Source organism: Xyrauchen texanus, chromosome 10, assembly GCF_025860055.1.
Source record: "Xyrauchen texanus isolate HMW12.3.18 chromosome 10, RBS_HiC_50CHRs, whole genome shotgun sequence".
NCBI classification, from domain to species: Eukaryota; Metazoa; Chordata; class Actinopteri; order Cypriniformes; family Catostomidae; genus Xyrauchen; species Xyrauchen texanus.
The window spans coordinates 29,598,046-29,619,490 of NC_068285.1; the positions used below are offsets into that span (position 1 = coordinate 29,598,046).

General features: G+C 37.2%; 1 protein-coding gene across 1 annotated transcript in view; it reads left to right on the top strand.

Moving 5' to 3' along the window:
- Nucleotides 1-21,445, top strand: part of LOC127650708 (CUB and sushi domain-containing protein 2-like) — a 467,844-nt gene that overhangs the window by 55,623 nt on the left and 390,776 nt on the right. The window contains exon 3 of the mRNA XM_052136305.1: nt 9,481-9,597. Coding sequence (XP_051992265.1) covers nt 9,481-9,597 — 117 coding nt within the window. The remainder of the gene's footprint in view (nt 1-9,480; nt 9,598-21,445) is intronic.

The following is a 21,445-nucleotide window of genomic DNA, read 5'->3' on the forward strand; positions in this document are numbered from 1 at the left end:
TTTTTATGAAGCAGAGGTGGACTTAGTAAATCAGCCACAGCATGGTGCTACTGAAGGCTGGATGAAGGCAGGGTGGGAGTTTACGGATAGCTTTAATCAAGAGAAATTCTACCGTGACACCCTCCTTATAATACACACACATTTTCAGCACAAACAAATGCAAATACTCACATTAAATGTGTACACAAGAAACGCACTGATAGAGAATCCAGCTTAAAGCCGATGTGTGTAATTTTTTTATGTTAAAATATTTTCTTATATCCCAGTTTTAAAATGCAAAGTAAACTATAGGTAATCCATTTGAAGCTTCAATTGGCAAGAAAATGTTTGTGTGGCCTGTCTGCAAAATTGTGGTTTAAGTCTGGGGCTGGACGACATGTTTGAACAACCGATGGAAGACAGGGGAAGTTTTCTAGAATCCTGTTGAAAACAGTGATTATTTCTGTAATTCTGTTTGGTGATGCTAGTTGCACAGAAAGTACACATTTTAAGCTGGTATGGTTGCTGTATTTTGGGACATGGTGGCTGGTTTCTAGCTGGTCAAGTAGCTGTATTTTGAAACATGGTAGCTAGTTATTAGCTACCTAGACCAACTTGGACCAGCAACAATTCAGCTACCAGCTGGTCATACCAGTTTATAGCTGTCAAGCTGGCTTTTGGGACATCAGCCAGCAAATAGCCAGCTTGGACCAGCTACAAAACAGCTATCCTGTTTCAAAACACAGCCACTGGCTTAAGCTAAAATGCACATACAAAGATTTGCACTCTGCAGGATTGAAATTTAACAAAGATATTAATTCCTTTGTGAAAATAGACCATGTCTTGCATTCCAAGACATACAAAGGGTGCTGATAGTGACCTATCAGACTGTTGGCTGAGGTGTTTATGTATTGGGACTCTGCAAATAGTCACAATTAGAATACAGTGGGGTTTAGGTGGTCTGCTGATTAGTCAGTTTAAATGTAGCAGGTCTAGTTTTGGTCACATGGTCAAGGAAAGGATAAAAGTGGATATTAACTTATTCTCTGGTCTCTTTTTCTCTTCTCTCTTCTTGTTTCTGGCTCTTCTCTCTGGGCTTATTTCTGTCGTTGGTAGAAGTAGCAGAAGGTGGTAATAGACAAGAAATGCAGTTTTATTCCATCTTGCTGTTAACATTTCTTTAGTCACCTCGGCATTCCTGCAGCTTGAACCTCTGTAGTCGGAAAAAAAACACCTTACACACTTATATTGTCAGTATGCTGCATGCAAATAAAAACTACACACATAAATGCACACATGCACACACAAACAAGCAAATACTTAATTGCACACACACAAACAAATACTGAAGCGTACATACACACTCACACTGCAATCTGTCTTTCCTCCTTTTTCAATGAACCTTGCATGCCACCACCTGTTCTGCTTCTCCTGTTTGTTTTGTTTTTGTTTTTTGTTTTTTGTTATGTTTTTTTTTGCTTCCCTCTCTCTTCTCCAGTGCCCCGGAACCTTTTATCACCTGGGATAATTGAAGAGGGAAGGGCTTTTCTAATGGACTCTCTGGACTGGATGCTGGAGAAAGCCCAGCACTAGCCTCAGCACACAGATTTTTGTCCAGACCAGTCCTACTTTCTTAGACTGAAGAGGATCTTCACTTATGCTCCCCTATTTGGTCAGAAAAGTGAGAAAATCCTGGTTTTGCCATCTTTGAGTGTGTCATATGTTTGACAGTGTGTGTCTGCTCGGAAACATTTCAGTATCCACACACACATTGATGTGCCATCTGTGAAAGTGTGTATCATCTGGACAACATTGCATTCTATCGTAAGCATCTTATATGTGAACAGCCATCTTAAAAAAAAAAAAGAGTTCACCCAAAAATGAAAAGTCAAGTCATTTTATTTGTATATTGCTTTTCCCAGTACACATCGTTTCAAAGCAGCTTTACAGGAAATCATGCATTAACAAAAACATGAAACTGTTATATATAATGTCTTGCAGTGATTTTTGTGTAATTTGGTTAAATTTGATTGTAAAATGTGTATAGAAATGAAATAATTAAATAATAATTGTATTTACAACCCCTGTGAGCAAGCCGAAGGCAACTGTGGCAAGGAACACAAAACTCGATAAGATGTTGGTTAATGGAGAAAAATAAACTTGGGAGAAACCAGACTCACTGTGGGGGCCAGTTCCCCTCCGGCTAAACAACACGAATATAATGCTAATATTAGTTTTTTGTGTGCAGTGCAAGTTATGGTTTTAAACTTGTAAATAAGTAAGAGTTATGGTCCAGTGTTTTAAAAAAAAAAAATATATATATATTTTTTATGAACTTTAAGATGAATGACTCATGTCTTTGAAATCCATCCTGGATTAACTGCAGAGTTTACATAGATGCATTGTCCTTTTTTAGTTGGCCGATGAAAGCTTTTGATGTCAGTTAAATGATAGTCAATGCATTCCATTTCAAGAGTGTAGTCCATCAATAGACAAAGGTGATGCAGGCAGAGATAAATGATGAGGTGCATCGCAGTTCAATCTGCAGGGGATTTCAGTGAGGTTTGGTGGGATCCATCCTAAATCCAAGGTTCAGGAAGTGCCATATGAAGTATCCAATACCTTACTGTTGGAGTTGGCATCAGTTCATCCTCTGAAGTCAAAAAACTGAAGTGATGTCTGGCTAGCACCGGCTGCAGTTTGTTGTCATCTCTCAGCGACACATAGCAGTGGAGTCCGACACCAAGCAGGAACAGAGCTGGATCTGACTTGCTCTGATAATCTTGGGATATGAATGGAAACAAATAGAATAATATTAGTGTAGATGCCATTCAATATTATGCAGTGTTATAGATCATGTTGGACATTTCTGGTTCTGGCAGACTTAACTAATGCAGCCTAATTGTTGATGGATGAATTAGGTTTATACCTGGCTAAATAGATGAGTCTTTAGCCTAGGCTTAAACTGCGTGAGTGTGTTTGCATCCTGAACACGGTTAGGGACCCTGTTCCATAGATTAGGAGCCAAATATGAAAAGGATCCCCCTACTTTTGTGGATTTTGATATTCGTGGAATTATTAACAAGCCAAAATTGTATGATGGTAATGAATGTTATGAAATATAGTGTCTCACAATGTTACTTAAGTACTGTGGAGCTAGGTCATTCAAAGCTTTGTATGTAGTTAACAGAATTTAAAAATTAATACTAAATTTAACAGGTAGCCAATGTAACGATGATAAAATTTGGTTAATATGATCATATTTCTTGGTTCTAGTCAGCACTATGGCAGCTGCATTTAGAACCAATTTAAGTTTATTTATTGAACTTGCTGGTCATCCTTCCAGTAAACCATTACAGTAATTTAGTTTTGAGGTCATGACCGCATGAATTAATTTTTCAGCATCAGGAACAGAGAGCCTGTGTTGTAATTTAGCAATATTTCTCAGGTGGAAGAATGCTGTTCTACAAACATTTGATTTTCAAAGGACAGATTGGTATCAAATATAACACCTAATTTCTTTCTCCATGGAGAGTAAAATAATATTTTTGCAGCTTATTTTTTTTTATTTTTGGTCCAGTTAGTACCTCTGTTTTGTCGGAATTGAGTAGAAGGACATTTCTGGCCATCCAATCTTTGATTTCATTAATACCCTCTGCTAGTTTGGAGAATTGTGAATTTTCATTGAGTTTAGAAGAAATATAAAGTTGGGTATACTTGGCATAACAGTGGAAACTTATTCCATGATTCCTGATATCTCCCAGGGGAAGCATGCATAAGGAGAATAGCAGAGGTCCTAAAACTGATCCCTGTGGCACTCCAACCTTAACTTTTATTTGATTTGACAATTCCTTATTTACACATACAAAGTGGAGTGGTGGTGGTGTAGTGGGCTAAAGCGCATATTCATTAATCAGAAGGTCACTGGTTCGATCACCCACGGCCACTACCATTGTGTCCTTGAGCAAGGCACTTAACTCCAGGTTGCTCCGGGGGGATTATCCCTGTAATAAGTGCACTGTAAGTCGCTTTGGATAAAAGCGTCTGCCAAATGCATAAATGTAAATGTAAATGGTCTGATTAAATAGGACCTGAACCATGTTAATGCAAGTCCACTAATGCCAACATAATTCTCCAGCCTATTCAAGAGACATGTATTCAAGAAAATGTCATGATCCATTGTGTCGAAGGCAGCACTAGGTTCTTAAAGCACTAGAAGAGAAATGCAGCCACGATCAGATGATAAGAGCAAGTAATTTGTATCTCTGATAAGTGCAGTCTCTGTACTGTGATGAGGCCTAAATCCTGACTGATATTGTTCATATATTCCATTTCTCTGTAGAAATGAACATAGTTGGGAGGACACTATCTTTTCAAGTATTTTCAACATAAATGTTAGATTTGAAATCGGTCTGTAATTAGCCAGTTCTTTAGGACCAAGCTGTGGCTTCTTAATAAGATGTTTGATGTCTGCCATTTTAAAGTTTCTTGGGACATGTCCTATGGATAGTGAGGAGTTAATAATATTAAGAAGAGGTTCTGAGATTACTGGGAATTCCTATTTTAAGGGCTTATTTGGTATTGGATCTAATATACATATTTGATTTTTGATTCTTCATGATCTATGACAGCGAAGGATTGAAGTAGCTTGTGAGCAAAATTATGTTTTCTGAGGTGCTGTAACAGTTAATTGCATAGTTCCAATTTTATTTCTGATTATTTCAATTTTATCAGTAACTAAATTCATGAAGTCATTTCTATTATGCTGCAATGGAATATCTGGTTCAGTCACTGCTTTATTCCTAACCAATTTAGCCACAGTACTGAATAAACACCAATGATCGGTGTGGTTATTTTCTATTAGTTTGCTAAAATATGCTGACCTGGCAGCTTTTAGCGCCTATCTATAGCTACATACACTATTCTTCCATGCACTGTGAAATACCTCTAATTTTGTATACGCACAGTAGGAGCAGTTTGGAACGGGGGAGGAGGGAAATCGTCCTTGCGGCCTGTTGCAACCATCCTGTCACGGGTGGGATTGTTCCACAGCTGGGAACGTGGGTATGGGGGGGGCTGCCTCTGAAGCTCCATACCTGCCATGAAGGAACGGTGCCCGGTGGTCATGTTAATGACACCCGTGGACACCGAATGTGTGACCCAGGAAGTGAGGAAACCGCTCCTTTCTTGAAAATGTGGCTACCGCAGCCCCTCGGGCATGTAGCGAAATTAAAGAAAAGGTAAACAAGGATTTTCCACCCAGACCTCCACTGGGGGATGGAGTGGTCTTCTTACCAGTTCCTGTGTAGCGGGTCTCTGACTCCCTGGATCGCCCTGTAATGGTGCTCCTGAACCACCAGGGTGGACATCGCCTGCCCGAGAGAGCATGGCATGACCTTCATGAGCGCAGCTCCTGCATCAATCCCCTGTCAGGACAACCCTCTTGCAGTTCTTTCAGCGTCTTGGCTTGGTGAACTTGCAGGAGAGCCATGGTGTGCAGGGCGGAGGCGGCCTGTCCAGCGGCCTTGTAGTCCTTAGCCTCAAATGACGACGTAAGCCTATAGGCCCTGGACGGGAGTCTCAGACGATTCAGCCAGGTGGCGGCAACCGCCTGATCCACACGGTGAATTGCCGAGTACCCCCTGGCAGCCCCGCCGACTATAGTAGCGAGAGCGGAGGAGCCCCCAAATCAGGTCCGGACAGTAAAAGGTGCCCGCCACGACATTGCAAGCTTGTCATGCACCTCTGGGAAGAAAGGAACCAGGGTGGGGCGCGGCTGTGAGCACCGCTCTGGGCTCATGAACCAGTCATCGAGCAGCAAGGGTTCAGGGGGGAGTGGAGGGTTCTCCGCGTGGGCAGCGCCCAAACACGTGAGACTGTGATCGTGGCCATCAGAAGTGGAGAGATAGCGACCGCAACCCAGAATTATACACAGATGGAAAAGCATCTTGAAATATATTTCCTACTAAACTCTGTTTAGTAGGAAATATACTCTTTTTTTTTGTGGGAAGAATATACTCTTTTAGCTGCTGTAGTGCCCAGGGGTGTTCTCTGCACAACACCAGTTAAACAGCTGTAATGCGCCATAAATCCAACAGCTTTACTGACTTTAGAGGTGAATGGACTGGCAGAGGAATTCAGCTCACTGAAAACAACCGCTCGGCTCCGAAGAAAAAATCTGAATGAGTGGTTGAAAGCCAGCTCCTTTTATACCCGTATGTCCGGGGGAGTGGCATGCAAATTCAACTCGTCAAATCCCATTGGCCTTTTCTCAAAGATCAGAGGTGTTTGGGGCTCCCAAGGGTGACCCCTAATGTCACTACAATACACTACATTGAGTGAGTGACGGACAATAAACTTTGCACAAACATCTGCTGAACGTTTTCCTAAAATCAACATGAAAAGCAATGTATTGCAGCATGAGAAAACACTTCCAGATTCAAACACACACACTGAAGTCCTTTTCAATGTATAAGCGCTACAAGGGGATTGTGTTATATTTTTAAAATATCTGTTCAGAGACAGTGAATTAATTTGTCTGAAGTTAGTAGCTTTCCTGTCAAACAATGTCTTACTGAACTGAACTTTAAGGGTACAGAGGGGTTTTTGTAGTTATTTGAAATCAATTTCAATCCTTTTGAGTCCGCCACCTCAGCTCAATTAGTTTGTTATTTCTAACAATGATATGCAAAATGACCAAGACCTCAGTCGGTGGACGGTCGGTCAGAGCATTCATGCTGTGCTGTTAGAGATTAGATGACAGCTTTGGGATCTGACTGAGAAGGCAAACTGAAGTGAGCCCTGGAACATTAATGCTCAGAGCAATGCCTGTAGCTACAGCTTCATCACACAGTTTAACATCCTGATCTGCTGACACCCTGGAGGACTATATGGGTCATATTGGGGCTGTGGGGAAGTGCAAGCACATACACCCAATTGTCAAACACACCTGGAAGCTGCAGGCTCTGTTTTTCTCTAATCAACTAAATAAAATAATATCCCTCAGTCTGTTATTAGTGTCTTGTCAAAACAATATTGCCTTGTACATTTTTTAACTGGCTAAATTAATGTTGAATTTTTCAATGTGTTAAAGGGATAGCTCATCCAAAAATGAAAATTCTGTCATCATTTATGCCCCCTCATGCCATACAAGATATCCATGACTTTCTCTCTTCAGCAGAACACAAACAGAGATTTTTATAATAATATCTCAGCTCTGTAGGCCCATAAAATGCAAGTGAATTGTGATCAGCACGTTAAACCTCCATTATTTTGATAGTCTAGTTTCTATAAGTAAAATGTGTACAAAGCCTGATTTTTAGACAATTTATCATGCACACTGAATGAATTTGATTTGGGGCATAATTCCAGGTAAACTTGAGTTGACATTTCTGTAAGAAGATGTAAGGCTGTGAGGAATACAATCTCTTCAATGGCATCCACTGAATAAAAATTGTATAACGTGCCTTGATCACATTTCATTGGCTACGTTCGCATGGTCATTGTTTGGGATTGACAACAGTATTTAGTTGTCGTATTTTGAGTCTTGAAATGTCCTGTTCATACAACAGCTAACAGTAGCGGCTCAAAAATTGTGTTTATGAATAAACAACAAAAGTCACAACCGTATTCTAACACCTGTAACCATATTGACTGTGACTAAAAGATGGCAACATACGTAACACCATGATTGCCGCCACATTATTAAATAAATGTGTCTAATCAAGGAGTTAGTTCATCGATCCGATCATAAATAACCAACATCAGCTTTGAATGCTTTTTAACTGAGTGCAGAGTGCAGCATTTGTGTCACGCGGATCATGCCCGCAAGCAGCTCTGGTGGAAGACAGCGGTTGGATCTTCGGATCATGCAGCTTATTTCTCCATCTCTGTGAGTTAACAAACCCCACATGAAACCCACGAGACACACTCATGCACAGTGCAGCATGGCTCTCACTCTACATGATGTGACTATCTACTAGTTGTCCAGTATGTTTCCATTCACATGGAAATAACTGTGTGTGAACGTAACTGTATTAAGCCCTCAAAACAGGACTGACAACCATATTCTGCTGCTGTGTGAACGTGGCTATTTTCAACAACTCATGTTTTCTCTAGGTTTCGTCTACTGATATTTCTTGAAAAGATGCTTTTTAAATATTTTGTCAGTGGAACGATCAAAAACACTGTAAACCATTGTACTACCCATTGAAGAGATGGGTAAGTTTATCCCTCACTGCCTCATTGTCATTCCCATCCTAACTTAAAGATGGCATTACTGTGATTAAGGTCCATTGTTAGCTTTAAAGTCACTGGATGCAAAGACTGCTGTTTTGTATTTTGAAATAGTGTCCTTCAGTGCGACATGCTGTACTCTGTCTAAAACTTAAACAAGACTTTTAAAATTGTACTATAATTATAGTGAATGCAGTTTTCATGAACTCACACTGAAGTAATACATAGAATATTTGTACTTGCACTTTAAATAAAATGCTTGTCATGCCGTAGAACTGCTGAAAATGACAAGAGAGAAAAAAAACAGTTGATTCACAGTTACAGCAGTTTTTCATTTACAGTTACAGCATCTAAAAGTTCATGTCCATTTGTCAACTATACCTTTATACAAGCAAACTATGCTAGAGTGCTATTTCTGTGCATAGAGCTGACTGCAGTGTTGATGGCTTCTTGGTAACCATCTGCAACCTCTGACCTGTGTAATAGGGTCCCTTAGCTGCTCTGTTAATTGTTTTTGATAGGTCTGTAAAGGGTTTTAGTAGCTACCATTTTGATGATTGGAACATGAACCATTGGGTCTCTGGTGGCCAATATTGTGCAGAATTCTCTTACTTACCACCTGTGATGTGCTGGTTAGCTTTTATACAACAGTAAACGTTTTAGCAGGATTTTATTTTCTGTTAAAGCTCGAATTTGAGACAGTCAGTTTAGCACAGTCTATTTGGTGCTCAGACATTTGCAGCTGGTAAGCTAAACTACAGTAGCACTTCCTGCACCACTATATATTTCTTTATTTTTATTTTGGCTTTATTTTAAAAGGAAAGTAGAGTGTAGACAGGAAAGAAGGGGTGAGAGAGGGAAAGGGATTGAGGCAGGTCCAGGTCAGCCTTGAACCTGGTTTTCCCTTGAGCCTACAGCTCTTCTATGACATGAGTTATCGGTTTGAATCATTCTATTGACTCATTCACTGAATCTGTTTCAGTTGCCTAGATACTGATTTAACAGTTGACTCGATTCTTGAACTGTCAACTTTCATTCATGTTTGACTCAAAATGTAATTGTCAGTGTTCGAAGTGGGCTGGTGCACACAGGTACACCGTACAGGCAATGATGACGTAACAGTATAGGCAGCTCAGGTTGGGTGCCCCCCCCCCCGCCTCCCCCACAGTAAACACATAATTATGTAGGAAACATCGAGTTACACAGTTGGATTTATATAATCATACTCTTGGTTAACATGTATTGTGTTCCTTTTCTGAATTTCAGGTTGACAGGGTTTCAACTTCCTGCCCCTATAGTCAGCACAGGCCCAAGGCTCACACTATGGTTGCTGTCAGACTACGCTGTAAGCGGCCAGGGCTTCAAAGCAGTATACGAAGGTAAGTATCATGGCCTAATCTTCTTTCTTTGTCTCAGTCTTTCCTTCAAATCATTCAATTGTGGTAACATGTTCAATCCCTGATCCTTTGGGCAAACACTATGATTAAGTATAGTGGACTTGTGCACAAACATGTGTATCTTAGTATATTTCTATCTCATTTCATAGGCTAATTGTATTAATGTGCATGGTCAATTTAAAGACAGAGAATCCATCTATATTTTCTCATCGTATATCTTTTGATGTGAGTGCTTTATGACCCAGAAAGCAGTAATATTAATTATTCTTCAGAGTATAAGCAATGAAAATTAATCTACATTAATTAGATTAATTATATGATTGGAATAGTGGACTGATGGCAGGTGTATCAAGTCCTCTGGGAACCTTAGTTCATTTAGATCTGCTCTGTATTAACAAATCTGCCTGATTTAAATAGCGATAATGAATGTGTTCTATATAGGCATGCATTTAAAGTATGTTTCATATGCTCAGATCAGTTTTTCTTAGAATGTATCAGTCCCCTAGTCTGGTGCTGCTTGTGGTAGCTGGTCGACCTGGTTTATTTGATACGGTTGCTGCATAAAGCAATAAAGCAGTTCCAGTTCATTGATAGATGTCTAGGGAACATGCCATTTCTCATTAGCTAGGCCTCAATTAGTGTGTGTGTGTGTGTGTATGTGTGTCTTAGGGACAGTGTTTATTCTTTTGTATTATACTTTTCTATCCAAGATCGATATGCATCTCATAAAAAAAAATATTAATAATAATAACATTAAATGAATGAATGAATTTATAAATAACAATCTCAACAATGCGTCTCTGTGGCACTATGAAATAGGCCTGGGTGACACATCGAATACCCACAATAAAATTGCGATGATTTTGCTGACGATATAAAACTCAACAATATTGTGATCATTGCGATGATTTTCATTAGCCTTTTATATGGCCATTAAGTTTCATATGGTGCATCAGCAGAGGTGGGTAGAGTAGTCAAAACCTGTACTCATGTAAAAGTACAATTACTTAACAAAAATTATTACTCAAGTAGAAGTAAATGTACTAACATAAATAATTACTTGAGTAAGAGTAAGAAAGTATTCAATTAAAAGAGAACTCAAGTAGTGAGTAATTTGTTACTTTCACAAATGAAATAATAGACGTTAACTCCCCTATATTCAATTACATATTATACCTTTAACATGTATTACAGAATTATTATTAATGGAAATTCTGTCATCATTCACCATCATGTTGTTCCAAACTTGTATGACTGTCTTCCATGCGACACAATATGGGGATATTAGACAGAATGTTTGCCTGATTCACTATTTACTTTCAGTGAATGTTTTTTTTTTCTCTAAATATTTTGAAAGTGAATGGTGACCGAGACTGTCAGTCCCTGGCATTCTGTCTACATAATTCCACATAATACAAATTGTCACCCAGGTTTGGAACAACATGGGTAGGGAAATGATGGCAAAATATTAAATTATGGCTGAGCTATCACTTTTTTGAACTTCCGATGTTGTAAAAGTCCCATTCAACAATATCTTAATAAATTACACATTAACAAAAATTAAACCCATTAATGTAACAACAGGAACGCCATTGTAAAGGTAAAACAAAATCATTATAAATGTACTTGAGTGAGATTAAAAAGTACCCACTTTTAAACCTACTCTAAAAACAAATTTCAAAAATGTACTCAAGTAAATGTAACGGAGTAAATGTATTGTGTTACCACCCACCTCTGTGCATCAGTAAACTAATTTCATGGTCGTTCAGGCCTGTATAATGAATCAAAATAACTTCAAAATGGAGATATATTCATATGTGATTATTTAACTTCCAAACGCTGCAGTAGGACAAACATCGTCTGTGTGTGCTTCAGAATGAACCAGAGATGCGCTGATCTGTGTGCATGCGTGGGGTGGTGGGGCTCATGGGCTAGTGTTTTTAGCGCAGTTCACCTGCATTGTGAAGTACTGCAGGTTGAAGCATTCGCACAATTCCAAACATTAGTAACCACTATAAAGTTATTATACAAATCTACAAAGGCAGTACAGTTTTAGGAGAGTTTGACAGCGGTTCACAAGATGCAAAACTCATAACTCTCAAGCAAACATTGCGCTTTCTGTTTCATAATAAAAGCTCCTGGTGAAGGTGAAATAAACACAACTGCACTTTCATATATATATATATAAAATAATTTATTACTATTATTATTATTATATACTATTACTATTATTACTAAAAAATAAAAGAAAAAAAGAAGTGATGTAGTTTTTGCACACCTTGTTCATTCACAAAGAAACAAAATGTAGAAAAAATATATGAAGGTAAATAAGATTTTTATTAAGCTTCCATATATGATTGTATGTTAAATATAAGTAAAAACATGCAAATCAGTGAAAATGATTGTAATTTATAAGATACCAACCTCTTACATTCTAAAGTCTTCATGAATAATTCAATCGTAAACCGCGATCACCACAAACAACAGGGCGACAGAGTAGGTTAAGACGACAGAGGCATGCAGAAGATCCCTGAGGACCTACACCAATATGGGCAGGCCTTATCTCATCCATACAGATCAGACTAATTTGGTCTAGCGCCATAATTATGTGTCACTACACATGACCTTCAGGTGGGCTGCTGACACACTGTACAGGATCAGAATTAAAGAGTGATGCATGTAGCACATGCCCCTGTGCTGTGAAGACAGCACAATAATGAGAAAACCCAAAGCTCTTATCAATAGCCCTCGGCTAAACAGTCAGCTGTATAGCGATTTCCTTTGTGACTGCCCTTCACAGGAGTGTAAGCCGTGCTCATCAACAAGTACAGTACATCAGCACATCCAGTCAACAGTTTAATTGTCTTTATATCTTAATGACAACTCTGTCCTGTATCTGATTATAATGTAAAGCTTCAATCATTGCACTAAATTAATTATAATATAAGCATTATCTTTTTTTGTGTTAATGCACACAGATCTTTAAATATGGATGCTGTCGGATTTTTGGGTAAATGGTTAGTGCATGTGCTCTGACACATTGAGCTTAGGGTACTCATACGATGGATGCTAGTTTGAGGTTGGCTTGTGTCAATTTCAAATTATTAAATTGACATACAATATTTATTTCAGTTGCATTTTTTTCATCATATGAGACGAAAGAGTACATGGAGTGACATGAGAGACAACAAAAGCCTTTTCAAAAAAATAATAATAACGGTTAAAACAAGTTATTTGAAAAGTGATTATATGCCACTGCCAGGCATACTGTATATACTTGTGTTTATTTGTATTTTCTGAAATCCCTGCATGTTACAAACTAAACATTACAACATTTAAGCTCCAAGAGTCTATGCACAAATTTAAAAAAAAAAAAAATCCCAACAAACAAAAACCATCTTCAGTCTGACCCATTTCTAGGTACTTCAAAACACAACTGCCATCAGTGACTGTAAATGATAGCACAACAAGAACAATTGCATTTTATTGGTCAGGGTGTTTCATCGCTCAGAGAGAAAATAAAGAAAAAAATTATCGACACACTCTTCGTAAAAAAAAAACTAGGTATGAATATCTTCATAGTAATTGTTGTTTCGCGTTAATCACAGTGAGAAATTACAGCGAAAATTTGTGTTTGGTGTACAAAGGCCTTCAGGGGTCGTTCACAACAAACACATTTTGCATCTGTCTGTGATGATTTTTAAAGTGATTTTCAGTGCAAACATGCAATATACAGACATCTTCGGTGGTTGCGCCGTATCTCAATGTTTTTTCAGGGTCTCGTGCAGGATTGGCAAATTTTTTAGAGGTGTGTCAGGGTTGAACGAATGCCAACTTTTGAGACACCTGCACACCTTGAGACATCTGTGTTCTAGTTCTGTTTGTTGCGTTGAGTCAAGTGTTTAAAACACAAGAACAACTTCAGTCTGAATTGCGCTTAACACAGCTATGTAGTAATTTGGTTGCCTGGGACAACATTGCATGGGTTTAGTGGTCATTTTCCAAATATTTTGCAGAATTAAGTTTTCCAGAGAGCCATTTAGTAATGTGTATTTTGTTATATCCTAAAAGTTCAGACACAAAATATTGGTAAATTTGTCTTAGCGCCAGGTTTTGTTTAAACCTGTCTTAGCACTGAAGTTGAAAGTGGAGGGATTGAAAAATTATTGTACTAAAAATGTAATTGGAATCTTTGAGAAGTACCAATGATTCTTAATTTTATATTTTGTAAAATTGGTACATTTCTTATACATTTTGTTTGCACACTTAATCTGTTGTTGCTCATTTCCATTGATACACCATTTGCAAGAAAGTCCTCAAGGTAGAGGACCAAATGAGCTCAAAATATGTATTAGTGTACACCAGAGATTGAGTGTGAGATTTCCCATCCAAAGAAAAAAGAAAACACTAATTTCAGTAGTGCTGTCTGCTCTCTTTGAGGAAGCTGAGTTGAGGGGGAGGATAATGGTTATAAATGAAGGCTCTGCGTCTTCATTTTGCATCTGGATTCTTCCTCTTTATCCTTATGGAGAAAAAGCCCCCTGGCGTGATGGTGAAACATTAGGGGCATTATGAGCAGTGCTATCAATTAACGCTCTCAATCAGGCCTGAATGCAGCTGCCACTCTCCGTTAGGGGAGCCACAAGTTTCACGCGCCTTGCACTTTCTTCTCTGTTAGCGCCGACGAGAACCCATCTTGAACTAAAGGAAGAGCAATCTAGACAAGTAATGAAAGTCTGTATGACTCTCCCTAGTTGATGGCTGAATAGATGACACAAAATGAGTTGAAATCTGAATTGCATTACGCCACAGGCTGGAAATATTGATATGCGGAAGTAAGTTGTAACGATTATTGTAATTAAAATGAAACCACTTATAATATCTGCAGGTTCTACTATATGTCAGGCCTGGGTGATATGGCTAAAAAAATCACAATATTTTTTCAGACTGATCTCAGGTTAATTGCATGACTGAGGCAACATTTTTGCCAAAACGATAATACATGGTTCCTTTCATGCATAGTAGCAGTACTGGGGTGAAATGTCCATTGAGTGATGCTAAAAGCGACTCAATATTTTCTCTCAAACAGACACATTTTTTAAGGTTAATGCTCTATTGCAATTTAAATAAACCAAACCTGCTCTCCCACCTTAAACCCTAAACCTAACCAATGGTTTCATTAAAAGCAATAAGGACATTAAAATTTAACATAAAAAGTGTTTATTAACGGATCATCTGTCGATTTACTAGTGATTTGTCATTGTCATTGTTGTTTAAGTGCCTCTAGTGTTCATTTCACCTGAAATGTGTAGTGTTCATTTCAACTGTTGTGATGCGTACAACGAGTGACAAAAACAATTATTTAGCAAACATTAAGGTATAGTAATGTGAATTTACTAAAATTGTAAAAATCAATATAAAACTGTTTGACTAAATTGCCAATAATATTTAGTAATTTTGAATTATACACACCAATTTTGCAATGCATAATAATAAAATATAAATATTTAGCAACACATTTTATTTTGCTAAATTAAAACATATGAATGCATAGAAAAACACATATATACATACCTGCATACAGCATTTATCATACTTCTGAGAATTTGAGTGATGACACCACAAAATAGTTAAACCGCTCTGAACTGAATGTCTAAATTTGACAATTTAAATGAATTCACAGAAAAGGATTGCATTTTTTTTTTTTGCTACTGAAGTTTAAAACAGAGACAAGTCACAAGACACGGAAGTATTGCAACAGTATTATAAGAAAAAGTGCATTTAAATCATTGTGAAATGACAATGTTGCTTTTTATTTATTAATAAATCATCACACGTATGTCATTAATATTCAGTAATTAGTAACACATGAAGTGGCACTTCTGTTGTATCAAACATTTGTGCAAGTATCTCATCTCAGCATGAACTTGATCGCTCCTCAATTGTATTTAATGTATTTATAAAAATTTTTGCATCAGGATTTATATGGCTTAAAGACTTAAAAGACTTCTAGGAATTTTTATCCAATTAACTGGAATAACAAATGAACATGGGAAAATTATGTGGAGATAAGGTGCAGACAATCAAAATGTACCAACAACCATTCTTGTTGATTCTAAAAAACACACGTAACAGGGATTATGGTAACTGTCTCTCTAATGTTTGTAAGTTTGGTACTTTTACTTATGAGTCTGTTACAATCCAATGATTCAAGAAACCTTTGAATAATTATAAGGGTTTGCTTTAGATATTTAGATTAAACAGCAGAACCTTTAATCAGCTTTAACCAGCAATGCAGCTAACATGGTGTGGCAGGGCGGAGGGCGGGACCAGGTGTGTAGTATCACGACCCGGCCCCGCCCTCCACCCTGCCACACATGGACTATTTAATTAGCAATGCAGTTTACTTGGGCCATTATTCAGATTTGGTAATAATGCTGAGAGTTTAGATTGCAGAAGTCAGCAGTGCATTGTGTCGAGAGAGGTATTTTGGGAGAGATAGGGTACAATGTTTTTTTTCGGTTGCCTCTGCTCTTGAGTCACAGCCAAGCAACTCTGTGAATGGAGCACTTAACTGAAACGCATCACTATGATGAATGCACTCACTGGTGTGTGCTGCCCGAACTGGTATAAAAAATGTAAATAACAGGATTGTGCTTTAAATCCTGTGCACACGTGCACAAATATATTTCACAGTGATAAACATGCAACACCTGTGCACAGATGCACACATACACTGAAATGCTACCATACCACCACTATTTGCACAGAACACATACACACACACACGTTGGTGCAGCTATCGCTATGAGGACACTCCATAGATATAATGATTTTTATACTGTATGAACTATATATTATATCCCCTAAACCTAACCCTCCCAAAAAACCTTCTGCATTTGTACATTTTCGTGTAAACATTTCCAAAGATTTTTTTTACATGTTTTTTACGTGATTTGAATTATGGGGACACTAGAAATGTCCTCATAAACCACATTTATAGCATAATACCCTTGTTATTATCAGTTTGCAACCTAAAAAATTGTCCTCGTTAACCACTTAATGCACACACACACACACACACACATGTGAACTCAATGGAGGATGGAGTCATCAGCGCATCATGTGAATGTACGGATGCATACTCTGAATTGTATGCAGCTCTAGTCTCTACGTTTCATCAAGCTTCCTACTTCATCGTAATTCATGCTCAATTCTTCCTCACTTCGCTGACCTGAATGAGATCATACCCACCATGAGAAGAGTTTAACAGAGACTTGCATGCAAGAGCTGTTTCAGCACTCTCCCCACTAACACACGCACACACACACACACACACACACACACACACACACACACACACACACACACACACACACACACACACACACACACACATCTCTACAGGCAGGAGTGACCCCCTGTTTTTCTAATCGATATTTTCGCTTCATCAGAGAGTGTAGTCGTGCCCTATGTGGGAGAATGCTGCTCCTTGTTGTCCTCTAAAAGCACATATGTAGCACTACCGTAACACTCTTAAGTGGATTGGAGAATGGTGTGAGATTAAAGTGTGAAGGGGGTGATGGGAATGCAGGATTTTGATCCTCATATGAAGTAATCACCTTAACATGTTCTCTTCCTTTGGCTGAAAACCTGCAGTTTGAAATATTAATCCACACTTATTGAATAATTGAATATTTTAGACAGATATGTGCACAATATATGTAGGTTTTTCATATGATAGTTGATTTTGTTTCCACTTAGATTGTTTTAATAGTTTAATATCCAATCCTATCCTATCCTACCATACCCTACCCTACCATTTCAAATCCAATCTTATCCAATAATTTCCTATACTATTGCATAGTATCGGATTTCATATTGTATCCTGTCATAGCATACCCTATCCTATCCTATTCCATTGCATTGTATCATATTGTTTCGTGTTGTATCCTGTCGTGTCATAGCTCATCCAATCCTTTCCTATCCTATCTCTTACTGTAAACACTGTCAATCACATAATTTTGTGGTCAATTATGTCAGTATAATGAATGCTAAACTGTATAGTTGACCCCAGGAAACCAATTTCCTACATAGCTGTGCTAGTCTCACATCGAATCACATTGTTTCTACTTACATAATAAAATTGTAACTCAAATCAATATCCTTTTTTATTATTTGTTTAATAAGTAGCCCTGTAATAAGTGGGATAATGTACAGTTATCTCATTATAGCTAAAAAACCTCCTTAGGGAGAAACAAGACTTAACCAAGTCCTAATGACTCTGTCTTGGTTTACAGTATTTTGCTTTAGTAACTAGATGACTGTAAATTATCCCTTACATATAATTTGTAATGTCAATCCAGAAACATTTGCTGCTGACAGAGCAATGGTCTAGTGATAAAAGTACATGATTTTGTGAGTTTGAGTCTGCTTGAATCATTTTGAAGACCATTTCCTTCTCTTTTTCACACTCCTCTTTTACTCACTTTCTCTGTCCCTATCAAAGTAGCAAAAAGGCTCAAATACAATAAGAGAAATATAATTTGTCGGCAGTTACTAATCCTGCATATTTGCTCTGTAAAAAAACATTGTACTGATGACTGGATGCGTGATGAGTATCATATGTGTAGACGTGATGCTGAGCTATCCTGATGTCATTTTGTTCTGTTTACAGCACGTTTGCCCTGTGCTTACGTACCCTACGATAAGTACGGTTTTCATAAGCGTGGCAGAGATGGAATTAAGTGCTTTTCAATTCAAACAAATGGGTTTGGAAACAGACCTGCATCCATTCAGGGACTATGCCATGCTGTTGTTATTGAGCCAGTCATTAAAACCTTTACCCCAGTACTCTGAGCAGATGTCATTTCTGAGAGCCACCGGGCCGTACTGGAATGGAAGCAGATTCTCTCTACCAATCTCCCATTCTCCATCATTTGCTCAGCTGATTCATGTCCCCTCTCAGTTCTGTTTATATTTTTGTTTATTTTCATTCACAAGCTTTGTTCTGCATGACTGACAGCATGATAACCACAGACAAATGAGTTTATGCTTAGCTAATTTAGAATTTTCCAAATAATAATGGAATGTAGTGCACCCTCAAATTAACATAGGATTTGAGGTTGTTGTTACTATTGTTTGATAAATGTGCAACTTCCACAGATACAGTGCACATTGGTGTCTTTTTTAAAAGCTATATATATATATATATATATATATATATATATATATATATATATATATATATATATATATATATATAGTAAAATAGTAGATATGTTAGATCATTTATTTATTAATTTTATTGCTAGAAAATTACATAATTTAACAAATTGGGCTTTTAAACTGTATACATGTACCAAATTTTAGAAATCATATAAAACAGAAAATAAAACAGTGCAAACAATTTTTTGTTAGATCTAATGAGGTTGACAATCAATATATTTATATTGTCATGTGGAACAAGTAGGGTTGCAGCGGTATACCGGTTTCACAGTATACCACGGTTTGAAAATTGACGGTTATCATACCATGTGCATTTGCTTATCTACGGTATTGAGAAAAAAATGCAACCGGACGAGATTGTCACATGCGCGTGCGCATCTTCTTTCCTTCTCGACTGTCTGTCAGACTCGTCAACTTGCGCCACACAGTTAAAGCAGTGTTTCTCAACTGGTCTATTCGGACTGGGTCGCGGACAGCAGGGAAAGAACACAATGCCATGGTTCTCCAGTGAAGATATTTCAGTGGCCGACCAAGTGATGGCAGATTTATTGATAGTCTCGCAAACAGATAAAGGCTTCTCATCTGCACTTTCGCGAGTGTGTAACGAGCTCGCGATCATTATCTGCTCTTCTCTCTGGCGCGCGCGTGCAACAACTGGGCTTCCCTCGATATTGCGGAGCGCAGACATCAAAACTGATGTGACCAATTTCAATTCTAGTGAGTCTTTTCTAGTTAAAAGTGTTAACGGAGGAAGTCAATTCGAACCTCTCAAACAGTAGCAGCCCTGACATGTCAAACAGCACTGAGGAGGAAAAGAGCAACACTGTGCTCTGTGCCAAAAATAAAAAATTACACAACATCACCTTTACAAATTTGTTTCAGTATTTTACATAAGTAAAAGAAACTGTTATATTTTGACAAAATGTTTTAGTTTTATATGAAATTATCTAAAGGTAGAATCTATTTTATATCAACAGTGGCAGTTTTAGTTAGTTTCAGCTAGAATTTATTTTTCATAAATACATTAATTTAATATTATTATTATTATTACTACTATTATTTAAGACTAGCACACTGACCTAACCATGGTAATGAGGAGCCTTTCCTTCTGTGTAATATGTGTATAAATATTTAATTGTAGGAAACAAATGGGATAATAGGATGGGCTCATATAAGTATGTTCTTCAATTTTTAAAAGGGGGAGAGAAAACTTCTGTAGATTTTGACATCAACAACAAAAATAGTGTCACTTGATGCATGTCCTTGTACTGGAAAACCATGAAAAAAATCTATGCAAAGTAAACGGAAATTTGACCCAGGATACATTAAATACAGGTTATGTTTAATCTATGACAGGTCGACACTTGATTTCCAATGTAAAATCTGTCCTGAAGCAAAACCAGTTGAGAACCACTGAGTTAAAGGTACAGACACGAGCAGTCTGTCTGTGCTGTCGTGCACCTATAGCATATGTTAACTGTTAATAATTATAGGACATTACTTTAAAAGCTGACACAACTGATGTTATTTTTCATTTATTAGTTAATTTAGCATGTAAACTAACATGCTTTAGTTATATAACATGTTATAGTTACATGCTATTGTTTTTATCATGTTTATAATTCTGTTTATTATAATTCTGTTAGCTTTCTTATTTTTTCTTATTTTTTCAAAAGGGAGACATTTTTTACACATACTTCAATAAAATAAATGGTTTCAAGTTTCAATTATAATAAAGTGTTTGCTCAAAAATAAATAGATAAATAAAATAACCCTTCTGTTTTCACTGATAATAGTAACTGTGTAATACCGTGACACTGTGAAACAATGATATTTTCTGAGACGGTTATCATACCGTGAAAATCTCATACCGTTGCAACCCTAGAAATAAGTGCATGTTAAGACTTGTCACTATTTTTTCTCTGTTTCAATAATCTGAATACTGTTTTCTGTGTGCAAGAATAATGTTGTCTGTGAGAATACTGCAAATTATCTCCGGAGGTGATGTGACTTTAGTTCACTTTATTTCCACTCGGTTGGCATGCGTTTTGTACGCAGCTCTGCAGGTTCAGTAATATATATCTTTGTATAAAATAAACAAAGTCGAAAGTGAGTAAATCATAAAGTAATGTAAGTAAGACACATTCACCTTGAACCTAAATTGAGTTTTATTAAAAAAAATGTAGGCAACATTAACCGTATTAACAAATGCAATACAAATACAAATTCGATAAGAACACTTTTAGCAGCATTATTTTGGGAACACAAGGTAATTTATTTGGCTTATTTATTTGGCTTATTATTGTCTTATTAGTAATTATTAGTAATTCCCCATGGTAAATGTTTGGATTTGGATTTTTTGATCACTTCGTTGTTTTTATTGCTTTTTTCGTTTAAAGTTCAATTTGACTATAATTTTTAAGGCAATTATCGCAAAAATATTTTTTACATATCGCCCAGACCTAATATATATATATATATATATATATATATATATATATATATATATATATATATATATATATATATATATATATATATATATATATATAATGTTAACGTAGTATATGTTTGGGTGGTTGGGGAGTTACAAACTGGTAATTACA